Source organism: Acyrthosiphon pisum, chromosome A1, assembly GCF_005508785.2.
Source record: "Acyrthosiphon pisum isolate AL4f chromosome A1, pea_aphid_22Mar2018_4r6ur, whole genome shotgun sequence".
Classification (NCBI taxonomy): domain Eukaryota; kingdom Metazoa; phylum Arthropoda; class Insecta; order Hemiptera; family Aphididae; genus Acyrthosiphon; species Acyrthosiphon pisum.
In genome coordinates this window covers 103949272-103962983 of record NC_042494.1, presented here as the reverse complement: position 1 = coordinate 103962983, position 13712 = coordinate 103949272, and the positions used below count along the sequence as shown (strand labels likewise).

Sequence of the window (13712 nt, the reverse complement as noted above, 5' to 3'; positions counted from 1 at the left end):
CAACAAATACCAGTATTACATCCTCTTAATTTTAATTTTAAATTCTATTAAATCAGTAAGTTAGCCAGTCAGTATTAGCTAATACCATGGGCCCAACTAGCCTGACCCGTAGTTTCACCTATGGTAAATACTCATTGCATAAGTACCTAGTTATTATTTTTTAATGTTTGAGTATTTATTTTACGTTCATTTTTAAGGGCAGAAAAAAGTATCCATTGATGAGAACTTTTTGGCTGAGCACTTTAAATACTACACCATGAAAACCGAAATGGAAAAGGCTGTGGCTGCATTAAAAAATAACTATATTAAAAATCTGTCCTTAAGATCTTCTACAGGTACAAAAAAAAATTATTCAATTTTGTATAATATATTATTATTTGTTATCCTTATTAACAGTTGCGGTACAAACTTGCTTTATTTGTGAGACAGCCAAATTTGATTGACCTGTGAAATATTATTCATGTCAATGCAACTGAGTTCTTATTAAATGGAATGTGAAATGTAGATGCGCTATTAAAGATTAATCAATAGAAACAATGTAGCAGCTACATTATACTTAACAACGATTATATGTTAAAACTCACATTTTAGGAGCATTGGATTCACTACCTGTTACATTTGAAGGTGATGAATATGTTATACAAGACTTAGCACAGATTGTGAGAAAAAATCCTAAAACAATAATTTTGAACATGACATCTTTTCCACAAGCAATTCCAGCTGTTTTGGAATCATTAAAAGCTTCTGGTATGAATTTAAACCCCCAACAAGATAAAACTTCTATATTTATACCAATACCTAAGTAAAGTATTAAAGTAAAACATTTTGGAAATAAGTAATTTTTTTATATTTTCATATTTTAGAGTTACAAAAGAACATAGGGAAAACTTAAGCAAAGGTGCAAAAGCACTTTTTATCAAAACTAAAGATTCTATTAAAGAATTACAAAACAAAAATATCAAAGTATTAAAAGACAATGATGCATTAGCGACAGATTTGGTTCACACTTTACAAGATCAGGTACTTGAGAAAATTATATACTATATTAATTAAGCCCTATTCATCAACCTACTTATTTCCTTACATCATTATATAAAATCAAGCACAACTCCTTAATCAACTCAAAGTTTTTATGTTTAAGATGTAATGAGTTTTAAATAACAGGAAACACTAAATATTTCCTTAAGTCTTAATCTTTTTCAAATTCCATTTATTGTGGATAAAAGAAGACAGAAATTAAAAATAAAGTAAAATAATTTATAAACTACTTTAATAAGTAGTTTTGAGAGTTGAGCTTTCTGTCAGGTATAAATTAGAGTATAGAATAAAAAATATAAGAAAGTTATAAGTAGTATCTATTTTTTGTAGACAATACTATAATTTATCTGTATCATATTAGCTAAATTAATTTTTGTGCAGGTTGTAGATAAATATTTTTATGTTGGTAAACGAGCATCAAATTATTATTTATTACTGTAATAATTTATCCCATCTGCACAACAAAAATTACATTTTATTTGTTGTGTTTAAAATTCAATTTTTTAATTTATCAGGTATAAAGATTATTAATGATGACATTCTGTTATGTATCAAATGCATAAAAATAATTGAAAAAAATGCAAATTTTATTACATTTATAGTAATATAGTTATATATAACATAGAATTACACTAACACAAAAGTATACTATTGTCTGTCTATTTAGTATTTTTTTAAATAAATTACTATTGAATAATAATATTATATTCCAATCTTTTAAACCAAATTATATAAAAATATTTTATGTCAAAAAAAGTATGGGATAAGTTAGTTGAATCATTATTATAGTTAAATTAGATAGATATTAATCTGGAAACTCTAATAATTTTTAAAGAAGTCATTAAGAAGACACAATACCCATATGTGTGGTTTCCGTCTTACAAACTTACAACAACGCACATTTTTCATTCACAATAATAGATTTTATTCTGTAAATACTAAATTCTAAAATTAGAGTGAATTGACCTGTTAAACAATTTAAAGATAAGATTATTATCCATGGAATCTCAAAGGCTTTTATTGATATATTTATTAAGAAGCAAGTTTATAGCTTATTGAAACTGTAAATTGCTTGTACATTTTAAAATTATCATAACTTACTAAAAAAAAGTTATATAAATAAATACTTCCGAGATGCCCTACATAATAAACTTAATCATGGGTTAATTCGGTCTAATTTTAAAAATAATAGAGCAAAGTGTATATCAGCACAATATTTGTTTTCTCTCAGATTCACGCATGACATTGATAAAACACTTGCCTAAAATAGTTTTTTTATGATTTTTAAGTCATCTTAGAGTAAAATCACCTTATAAAAATGAGAGAGGATAATAAATTTGAGGGTATGCCATATCTGTTTTATATTTTATTATTATTTGACTTTGTTTTCTACTTTCAAAATTAATAAGAAAAAATTGTAAATTTAAATGTTCTTTAAATTGTTTTTGAGACATAATTTAGACAAATCGATATTTCATACCTTCAAAAAAATTATACTCTATCGATATTGTAATAGATGATTTTACTCTAATATTACTCAAAAACATTTAAAAAAAAATGTTAATGCGTTTTATTTATGTTGAGCATGGGCCAGAAAGAGAAAACAAACAGTGCGCTGACACTAAATCCACAGCACTATACCCAAAAACATATTTATGATGCCTCAATTTTCCTTGCAGACGGAAATATCTAGTAGCATGCTACTTTTAATATTTATGCAGGACCATACTCAGACCGGTTTTCTAGGGTCATGTACCCAGCCCTAAACTTATTTTTAAAGGGCCCGAGCCTACAAAAAAAAAACTATTGTTCTAGGGTCTGGAACATTAAATTTGTCCTACGCCCCCAACGCTGAGTACGGTTCTGTATATGTGAACAAAATTTTCTCTAAATAATGAATTAGCACTATAAAGTATTATTAATACTAAACTAAAATTAGACATTTAAAAAAAAAAATTTCTTATTATGGTGTTCGTTGGATGTTCATAACTTGCGCAAATGTTTGGTAAATAATTAATGTATCAAACTAATAGAGTATTCATAAGCTCTTAAATTTAAGATAATCTTGGAATACATTATTCAATCAACTATATTTGTTATAATATTTTCAATTCAAATATTTAAACATTGTTTAAATTAAAAAGGTTTTGTATAAAAATACAGTCTTAAATCTTTCACATACTTATTTATTATACCATCATTATTTATTTTTATTTAATATATAGATTACTGCATTGGCTGATAAATATGTACTGGAGGCACAACGAATAATGGAAGAAAAACAAAGTGAACTTAAAGGTGATTCATAGTGTTTGTAAATTTACTCAATATGTTAATTTATCACAGTAGTTTCATCTACCAAGGTACAACCCAAAAATGATTAATCTCTTTTGTTTAGTTAGATTTTTACTTACCTGTTATTCTATAATCTACAGTAGAAACCAGTTTCAATGTATGAATCATCAGTATTGTACATTTTTATTCATTAAAAATTATATGCATGGATGTATATTGTATATGTAATATGTATAATATATTATATTTGTATATGTTTTATTACTACATACCTGATACCTACTTGTTGTTGTCTGTTGACGACCCCTGACAACAGGATACTTGTTGTTATACACAAACCTTTTTTATCTCCATCCTTGTTTTCTACTCTTTGTTTTTGGATTACTTTTCTTATACTTTTTATTTAAAAACCGACTACTTATATTACTGAATAAGTAAATTAATACATTTAATATTGATCTACAAATATTTGTACAACACAATACAAGTAATAATTGTAGGTAAGTACTTAAAATTAAGTAGGTATGTATAATAATTTATCAAAAATTACTATCAATATATTATTATATATAAATTACCTAATTAATTCATCAAATGTTTTAAAAAAAGATTTTTTTTAATTTCTTGAATATTAGTTTGGTTTTAACTTTTTTTGCACATACATGACAATTATTATGAGCACTAATTGTTTCGTATTTATTTTAAAAAATATCTGATTAATTTGAAGGATGTCTTAAATTCTCGATGAGTAAACAGTACCTAATCAATTGACATTGTTTTACTATATTATTATATTTTAATCCATTTAATACGCTGGTGTAGGTATTTAATACGTCAGTAGACCTTGAAGGTTTTAGTTGTTCAAATGGATATTGGGGGGCGGGCATGTGCTGCAGTCAAGATAGTACCTACCTACCTATCGTCATTGAACCTCAACTTGTGCTCGTAGCCACAGCAATGTCATTTAAGTGTAATGTGCCGTTGAAGAATTTAGTGTACGAAAGTGCTATGAAGTATTATGCGTAAACGTCCAGACTTTTTCAATTTTCAAGCTTATAAAATTGTAAGTAATTTCACATTTTAATTAGGTATAAGTAACTACATCCCATTAATTGATATTTCATTAGGTACCTACCTTATCTTTTCAAAAAATTCAGACTTCAGAATAAGTATGTACTTGAGCGCCTGGAATCTAAGTGCCACAATCCCTTTAATATAAATTGGATTGGAAACGGTGATTTTCTATCTTGTCTAACACACGTGGAACATAGGAATTTAGATGTGTTTTCTTTCCAACGTACCGCCGATTGATCTAACGAAGCGATAAGAATTCTAAAAACAGATTTTAATTTGTCATGTCTACTAAGTAGATATATATCTCAAGTGAGATCGACTTTCCTACATTTTTTGATTTTTTCCCCTAAATCTTAAAAAAAATCGTACTAAAAATGAAATAGAATATTTAAATTTTTGGAGAAAATAAAATCAAAAAATTAAAAATCTGGGAAAATCGATCTCAAGTAGACTTTACAACAAATTCAAAACTGTTCTTAGAATTCTTATTGCTTCACTAGATCAATCGGTACGTTAGAATGAAAACACGTCTAAATTCTTATATTGGCCATATTCCACATGTGTTAGACAAAAACAGAAAATCACCGCTTTCAATCCCCTTAACTAAATTAAATAGGTAGTAGGTACCTATAAGTTTAATATATATGTACTAATGTCTATAATAGTCTATAATCATTCAATACTGCACTTTACGTTAACTAATCGTAAACGATGTTTCCGTTACATTATATTTCAAGAAGCTATTATTTAATAGGTACCTATCTACTGGCTACCGTAATGTATTTACAAAATCAGCAATTAATTATTATATAATATACCAAATAAATTAATATAATATGAATATTCCAAATTTAAGTTATAACTAATATTATGTAGAATTCACCTATGTATAGCTACCTAATAAGTTATTAAAACTATGATAACTGGTTGGTACAACAATAAAATACCTGCGTATATAGGTACGACAATTTGATATTTTAAGAAATAGGTATCTAATAAATGTATGTAGCTAAACAAATATTTAAAATATAGGTACCTATGTTATTTATAATTTATTAATTTATATTAGTCATATTAAACAATAATAATATAATAGCTTTAAAAAAATCGTATGAGCTGTTACCTGTTTGTATAATATGTAGGTATATACTGATTTACATTAGACCTCGGTAATGTTTGCGTTTCCAACGAAACCGTCATGTCTGACCGCAATCGGTGAAATGCAATGACCTATTGGGTAATACCAAATAAATATTGTGTATAGGTTATACGGAGTGCGATTCAAATAAGTCTTTTATTTTCACCTTCAGCGATTTCCCGGCAATTCTATAGTTTCCACGTGCAAAAATTATAGGTCATTGCAGAACCAATGTTCTACGAAAAAAAAAAATACCCAGAGGCAATGATACGTACAAATTCCCCTACACTTAATTGTAGCGAGTAGGTAGGTGATATGCAGATTCGAAGAAAACATAATAAAATAAATTAGTTCCTTATTTCATAAAATTCTATCTGCTGAATAGACACTCCGATTATACTTAAACAACAGTATCTATGTACGTTTTTAATTATTGCAGAAATAATATATGATTTTACTCAGACCGGTTTTTGTGTCGTATTTATTTAATTGTAATTTATGATGCACATAATATCATATTGACGGTACTAAAATATTGGGCAGTGATAATATTAAATACCTACATTACTTCCACATTGAAATAGTTTCTTCAGTGTTTTTTAATATTTATAATTATTCAACCCTACGGGGTGACATGCCAACAAGTAACAATACTACCACCTAGTTTAACTCTTTCACTGCTCCAGACATAGATACTACCTATAGGTAATCGTCCTGTATTTTATAATATTATAATTTACCGGTATCGGTATCCATAACCGTACAACTTAGGGAAATCTTGGCTCTTATTATTTTATACTCAAATAATTAGTTCATATTATAGTTCACAAAATTTAAATTTTATTTTACGTAGGTAGCATATACGGGTTGCGCATAGCGGAGACTGGGGGAACTACGGTCGCGGGTCGTCGGTCACTGGGTAATAAAGCCAATAAATTCACCTCGTTATTTAATAAACCAGTGCATCTAAAATGTGTTGACCATACAAAAAGGTTAAGAATGATAACAAAAACATATTCTTATTGAAATGATATTATCAAAAGATGTTTTCACGTTCAAATGTGTATATAATTAGTTTTTAAAGATAATTTATAAAAAAAAAATTTCTTGCAATCTCAATTAAGGTAAAAATAGTAGGTAATCGGTAAAAAACAACACGGAAAAAAACGACTAAGTTATAAGTTATAATAAGTAATATAGTATATAGTATTATTATTATACTAGGTAACAACAATTACAGGCCTAGCGTCTTATCGAACCCGTACCAAATTACTGTCGTAGATAGGATATATATATAATATATATACACAAAAATATACGTAAAACCCTATTAAGTATTGGGTATAGTGTAGGTTTTAAAATTATTACTTTGGATAACGGTGGTAGGTTTATCGATATAAACTGAAACATCCATACATTTTGTGTCAGTTACATTTCGACGTGAATCAGTGGCGCATTTAGGGGGGGGGGGGGGCAAAGGGGGCAATTGCCCCCGGCGGAAAATTTATAGGGGCGGCAGTTTTTGTACCTATATATTTGTTAAAAATTATAATAATATAAAATAAATAATTTTGTAATTTGTTCTAAAGTAATGTTAGCCGCTAGGTACCTAACAAAATATGAAGCAATTTGAAAATAATATGTAATTTACTTAAATCGTTTACACATACAAAATTGTAAGTAATAAATATTTACTGAAATAATTGTAATAAATCAGTTATTTGAAAAGTACTCGTTTTTCTTTCAATTGGAAAAATTGAACAGCGTAGAAATCAGAGAACAGGCAAAATGTCTTCAAGATATATGTGTAGAATGTAGATGATTTAGGAAGTTCTTTTCCCAATGAATGTGTTCACTTTAAGTCACATATAAAGAACCTTAAAGTTGATGAAGGACATAGGCGCACATAGGGGGTTGCTTAGCACCCCCAATTCATTTCAGTATTCACCAATCATTTTTAAATTATTGTGGTTTATTGGTTCGGAATTTTTTTTTCCATGCCAATTAATGATAACTTTTCACGAATTCACGATTAAAACAGTATTGTGTGAATGCACATTTCAGTGTTTCAGCTTTTGTCAATATGCAGCAATGATATTATTATAGAAAATTATACTATCTTAGGGATTACGGTTGGGTACGAAATCTTCCATTTATAACTTTGGTTATTACTTGATTTTTACTAATATATTTATTTAATCTGCGGGCTACGCTGAATTGAATAAATTCGGAATGACAAATATTATTTAGAGGATGCTACACACGCATGTGTGGTCTCCGTTTTACAAATGTAAAACATAGTAAAAATGGTTTTGCGTGGATAAGAACCACTATGGCTAAACTTATAGTTCATGTTATGCAACCAAATGTCCAAATGTTCCTACTAGGAAGAAGAGAACATAGACTGTGCAACATTGTTTTTAATTTTTCGATATCACAAATACCTACGAAAAAAGTTCTCATAGTTTAAAAATAAAAGTAGTACAGTAAAATGGGGTAACTTTGATAATTTTTTACTGTTTTATGACAATTTCATTTTTTATTATATGGATAACTTCTGTAGTGTTAACGATAAAACTCTCAAAATTCAATATTAGTTACAACTAGTTCAATATTTTAACGTTTTAATTTTTAAAATTCTGAAATTATCTTTTGAGATATCAATATTTTTTAATATGCTATCAAAATAACACAACGGGCAATTTCAATACCTATATTTCTTAATGTGATATCAAAGTAACCCCATTTTATGAAAAAAAAAATTTAATTATCATGATACTCTGGTGAATAAAAATATATGGGTATCAAAGTTACCCCGCAAAATCAAAGTTAGGTACCCCATTCTAATCAAAAATGTAAAATTAATGTAATGCAGTTATTTATAGTATTAGGATTAAGGGGGGTGTGGGGGAAAGAGCCCCCACGGACCTCTGTAACATAAACTATTCCAGCACACCCTAAATTCACACCCAATGTGCGTCTATGATATTCTGTCATCGGATCTGAAATATAATAATAGGTTAATATAATAATATATATATATATATATAGGTAGTATATTATCACTATATCATATTTTTTTTGTAATATATTATAATCGACGGCTATGTTATCTTACCGTTCCCATTTTCATTAAATAATGGTGTGACGATAGTACGATACCATTGTTACTATTACAATAATTTTCAGACCTTGGATGCAACACCGAGATGAATAAGTAAGGAGCTTACCTATATTATAACATTAACCACAGTTACTGGGATAGAATTATATACACGACGGTGGATTGGATTCCGAATAGTGCTAAGGTGAGCTACTGCAGGCATAATATGTAATGACTCATCATCCTACCGGTGGTGCCGACTACCAAAATAGTGGTATCAACTGGTGTTCCGTACGAAGATCGCCAAAGATAGGGAGCATAGATTTATATGGTTTCCTATAATTTTTTATAGTTTCCTCCTAAAGACAATAAGGTTTATAAATTGTATACGAATTGCGTCCCGACTATATACGAGTTGCCTCTCGATGTACCCTAAATGTTATAGTAAACGAAAAATGTCTAGTACTAGTTTCCTCCTAATAGCAACATAATAAATATTTAAGTGATTCCTAAGTAAATCAAACATTTTATATACATAAATAAATATAAAATACATACAATAATAATTATAGTGCGATATATATATAATTTTGTTTATGTTACTATAAATGTATTTTATTGACTAATAAATTATACTATTATTTTTAATAGTTGTACTCGTATATTATTTCATATTCGTATAAATGTACATAATATTATATGTCTAAGACTGATTTGTTATAATTTTTTATGTAGGTACTACATAATTCTAAATATCTAAAATAATCGTTTAACAGTGTTGACTGCAGTTATCAATAATATACGTATGAAGTTCATCTTAGATTTACAATAAAACCACAGGTGTTTATTACAGCTATAAGGCTAATGTATTTTATCATTATTATGTTATATTACCTATATTAAATATAGGTACATTACTGTTAAATTAATTTTTATAATTTTAACACAGTGTAATATTATGTCCCTATATGCATAAATAATCATCTATTTACGTGGTATTTTTTTAACGAAGTTTATGAACCATAACTTAATTCTATATGGGAGGCAACTAGTATATTATATTAACCTTTTTATTTAAAATAGGGATGTATATTTTGGGTGCAAACTAGCAAACACCGGTCAGATATTATATGGCTCATCACCCTCGCCGAGGAATAGTCCACTGTTTCCAATGGCATACACAAACACATGTTATAGCCCTCACTCGTTTACAAAATAATATATTTATATTTAACATAATATTATATCATACAACCACTGTAATAATAAAATATTATATCGGTCATCGTCACAGTTATCGCACGAATAAAATATATGAATTTATTTAAGTACGCGAATACCTCTGATAAAACAATGTTGTAATATCGCAATTTTACGTTTGTCGTTATTTGGGTGTGGTATGATTTATGATTATGTAATAATGCATGGGTATGTGCCAGAATAAAAAGCAATCAAGGCATTAACCCCAAATAAGGCACGTTGTAATAATTATGTGGTTAATTATATAATATTAATGTAATATGAAACGGTGAATAATATTCTAAATCGGAATGGTTTTAATGTATTTATTTTCGAAAAAAAATCACAATAATGTATTTTCCATGTCACCTGCTTAAAAATTATTGAAAATTGTAATGTTGATGAGATAGATGTTGAAATGAGGTCACTGACTTACCAACCTAATGAAAATGCAAATTAAGATATTTTTCTACCTCAGCTCCTCAGTCAAGAAGTGATTACAATTATAAAAAAAATGAAAAAAAAATGACAATATTATAAAATTATTATACAGCTTATAAAGTAGTGGTTTTTATTTTCTTAGTTTTAAAGGTGCCCATATTTAAATGTTTTAATTTTTTTATAAGTAATAATAAACATTTAATAATACAAAATATATACTAATACTTTTTGAACGTCTTAATATTTTTTTAAATACACAACCAAAATAGTATGTGTTGTCAAAAAACTTTTTAAATGTTTTTAAATACTTATTTCCGTATCCATAGTAAATATTTTTTATGTGTTAAATAAATTGACTATAGGTACATATGACAATTATCTAATACTCTTTTGTCCAATGTTTTTAAGTAATAATATCCTATTACTTTTTAGAAGTACTCAAATACTTTTAAATTACAACAAAAATAAAAATGAATTATTTAAAATTATATGTTGTAATGTCAATAAAAATATTTTTATTTTTAATAACTCATTATTACGCTTTACAGTTTTTATTAGACAATTTTACAAACGAAGGTTCGTTTCACTAGTCAAACACATCACACATGTACAATTCATAAAATTGTTTGACGTTATGTTCAAATAAAAATGCACATACGATCGCGTGTTCATATAGTTTATTATTATTATTAAAGCAGAACCATTTATATGAGAAACAATATAATATAGTTTATTTCGAGTCGGTAGCACAACATTCTTAACTTACGACTGCACACAATATGTACGCCTTAGCAGCCGACGTTGCTCTTCGAGGGTGTTCGCGAGCCAGCAGCTGTTGACAAGTAATCGAGAGAGATTGTAATCTAAGTAGATTGCCGTTTGTGAATTAAACCGAATTAAGTTTTCCGCGGTCTGAGACCACCCACCACTGCTGTACGGTGAAGTTCTACTACGCACAAACAAAATTACGGTTTCTCATCACACGCCGGCAAACCTTGTTTTTTCTACACTCCAAACCGAACAACAACGGTATATAGCGGTTTTCAACTTTATTTCCACACACGTCTCGTTTCCCCATTGCGTTTCGGTTCAATTAAAACGGTAAGGGACGACGTGTGCCTAAGTACGTGAATTAAAATATTATAATATAAATGCCTGAAAATCGTCGGAAACGATAACGACCCGCCCGAATTGCGACGATCGGTGAGAAACTATAAGTGACATGTGGTGAGTGTTCGTTTGCAGCAAATTCACGTCATCTTATTATAGGTAGGCGCTATAAAAAAAAAGTATACGGATATTATTTGATATTTCCAATCGATTGCACGCACGCATCAGTGGATCGGATAAGTTATATATTGTTCACTGATTAATGTTAATTAATTAACATCACATTAATGTTCAGAATTATTTATATATTTTAATCTAGTATATTTGTGAATTAAAATTATGTTGACCGCGTATAAGCGCATTTTTATTAATATAAAAAAAATGAACATTCTCAACTCATCCATAAAAAAACACCGTTTGTCGACCACAATAAATTTTAGGATTATAAATAAAATAAAACATTTTTGATAGACGGTGATGCGTATATATGACGTGAAAACAAAGATGATATTATTATGGCACTCATCATTACTGTGGAACTGTACGCGAAGGATTTTGTTTCACGACGCTTTTTGAATCGCTTACTGAAACAGTAAACGATTCAAGTGAGTAAAAGGCAAAAAAAAAAACCAAAACTCAAAAGAAAAGCTCTGAAGAAAAATGAATCGTAATGACTGCCACCGTAGTCGCTTTATTTTAATTTTAATAAATAGAAGGTGTTTCGCAGCGCATATTAATGATTCATATTTTTGCGACGGACGTTAATGAAGGACTGAGCTGCTAGAGGCGTTAACGTCCCATCCCATCATGGCTCGTTAAACGGGTACTTGGTCCAATTAATAATAATAATATATTTGGTTTGGTTAGCTCGAATAGAGGTATGGGGGGTGGTGGTAGATCGTTATACAAGCGCCAGGCGAAGAACACGAGACCTTTGATATTTTACACGGATACACACTTCCAGCAGAAAGGGACGATTGAATGACGCTGATCCGTTTGGTAACTGGAAACGGTTGTTGTTTGTCCAAAAGACAAGACTAATGCGGTTTTGTTGGCTTTGAAACCAGAGCCCCAGTTGGAAATACCCCAAGGGGCTACCGCCTTTGCAGTGATAACTTAACTCGTCTTATTTTCGTTATTACGGGCCCTGGTCACGACGACGACAAAATATAATTTCTATTGGGATTCACGCAGGATAAAATAATCGCATGACCTTTAAGTACGCAACAAACAAAATATGCGGAGCCATCAGTTTTAAAATGCGCACATTGTAAATAGGTATCCATGTTTAAGACGACATTTTTATTTGGCTTCGTTTCTTATAATGAAAATATTACAATGTTCGAATATCGTTTGGTCGGATTTTTATACTTTTTATACCCCGACAAGCCTGTTTCTCACTTATAAACACGCTTTAGTATTATATTATAATATTCATACTGTTTGCATTAATTAAATTTTTATCTCGTGTGTTTAGGTTATATTTTGCGATATTTGGTTTGCGTCTATACAAACACGCCTACATGCGGTCACAATATGCAATTAAAAGAACATAATTAGACGATAAATACACGCAAACGTTACACAATATTATGTAATGTTTACATACAACCAAAAGTGGTGTTGTGCATTATAAATTCTCTGATTAAATCGTATTATAATATTGCACGTGCCTATTAACAAATTATATTAATATTAATCACTATTTAAGTATGCATATAGACCACCGTTATTAGTTTTGTTTAAATAGTTGGCGACCGTCGAAATAAAGCTCCGTATGTTTATGTGTTCTATATTAATTTTGTGTACATGTTTTCGATTTTTATTTTCAGAAAAAAAATCAAATATTTTAAACTATTTTCATACATACGCCGTGTATTTAGTGCTCGAAATGTCTCAAAAACCTTTAACAATAATAAATAATTATTCGTGACATATTTAATTACGAATTGCAAAATTAAAATCTCACCTTTAAGGTTTTTTTTTCTTGTTACATTGCATACCTTGTATAGTTAGTATATATTATAGTCTAAGATATAATATTATTGAGTTCTGTGCGACGCTTATTTTAGAGTGCATTTATTACATACTATTGCTACTTTATTATTACTTACTTACTGATTGTTCATCAAATGTATTTATCCATTGTTATTAGAATGCAATACCACAACAATATACATAAAAGTGGTGTTGTGCATTATAAATTCTATGAGTAAATTGAAGTATAATTTTGCAAGTGCCTATTAACAAATGATTTTAATATTAATCGCTAAT

At 28.7% G+C, this 13712-nt stretch overlaps 2 protein-coding genes across 2 annotated transcripts in view; both read left to right on the top strand.

The window, feature by feature from the left end:
* The window catches only part of LOC100159738 (glutamate receptor 1), a 205493-nt gene that overhangs the window by 40687 nt on the left and 151094 nt on the right, over window positions 1-13712 (top strand). The window lies entirely within an intron of this gene.
* On the top strand, window positions 176-3572 carry LOC100163674 (ribosome-recycling factor, mitochondrial). The gene is made up of 4 exons (XM_001942881.5): window positions 176-335; window positions 592-802; window positions 864-1020; window positions 3264-3572. Exons 1-4 carry the CDS (start codon window positions 257-259, stop codon window positions 3345-3347), a joined length of 531 nt encoding a protein of 176 aa, XP_001942916.2. The 5' UTR covers window positions 176-256; the 3' UTR covers window positions 3348-3572.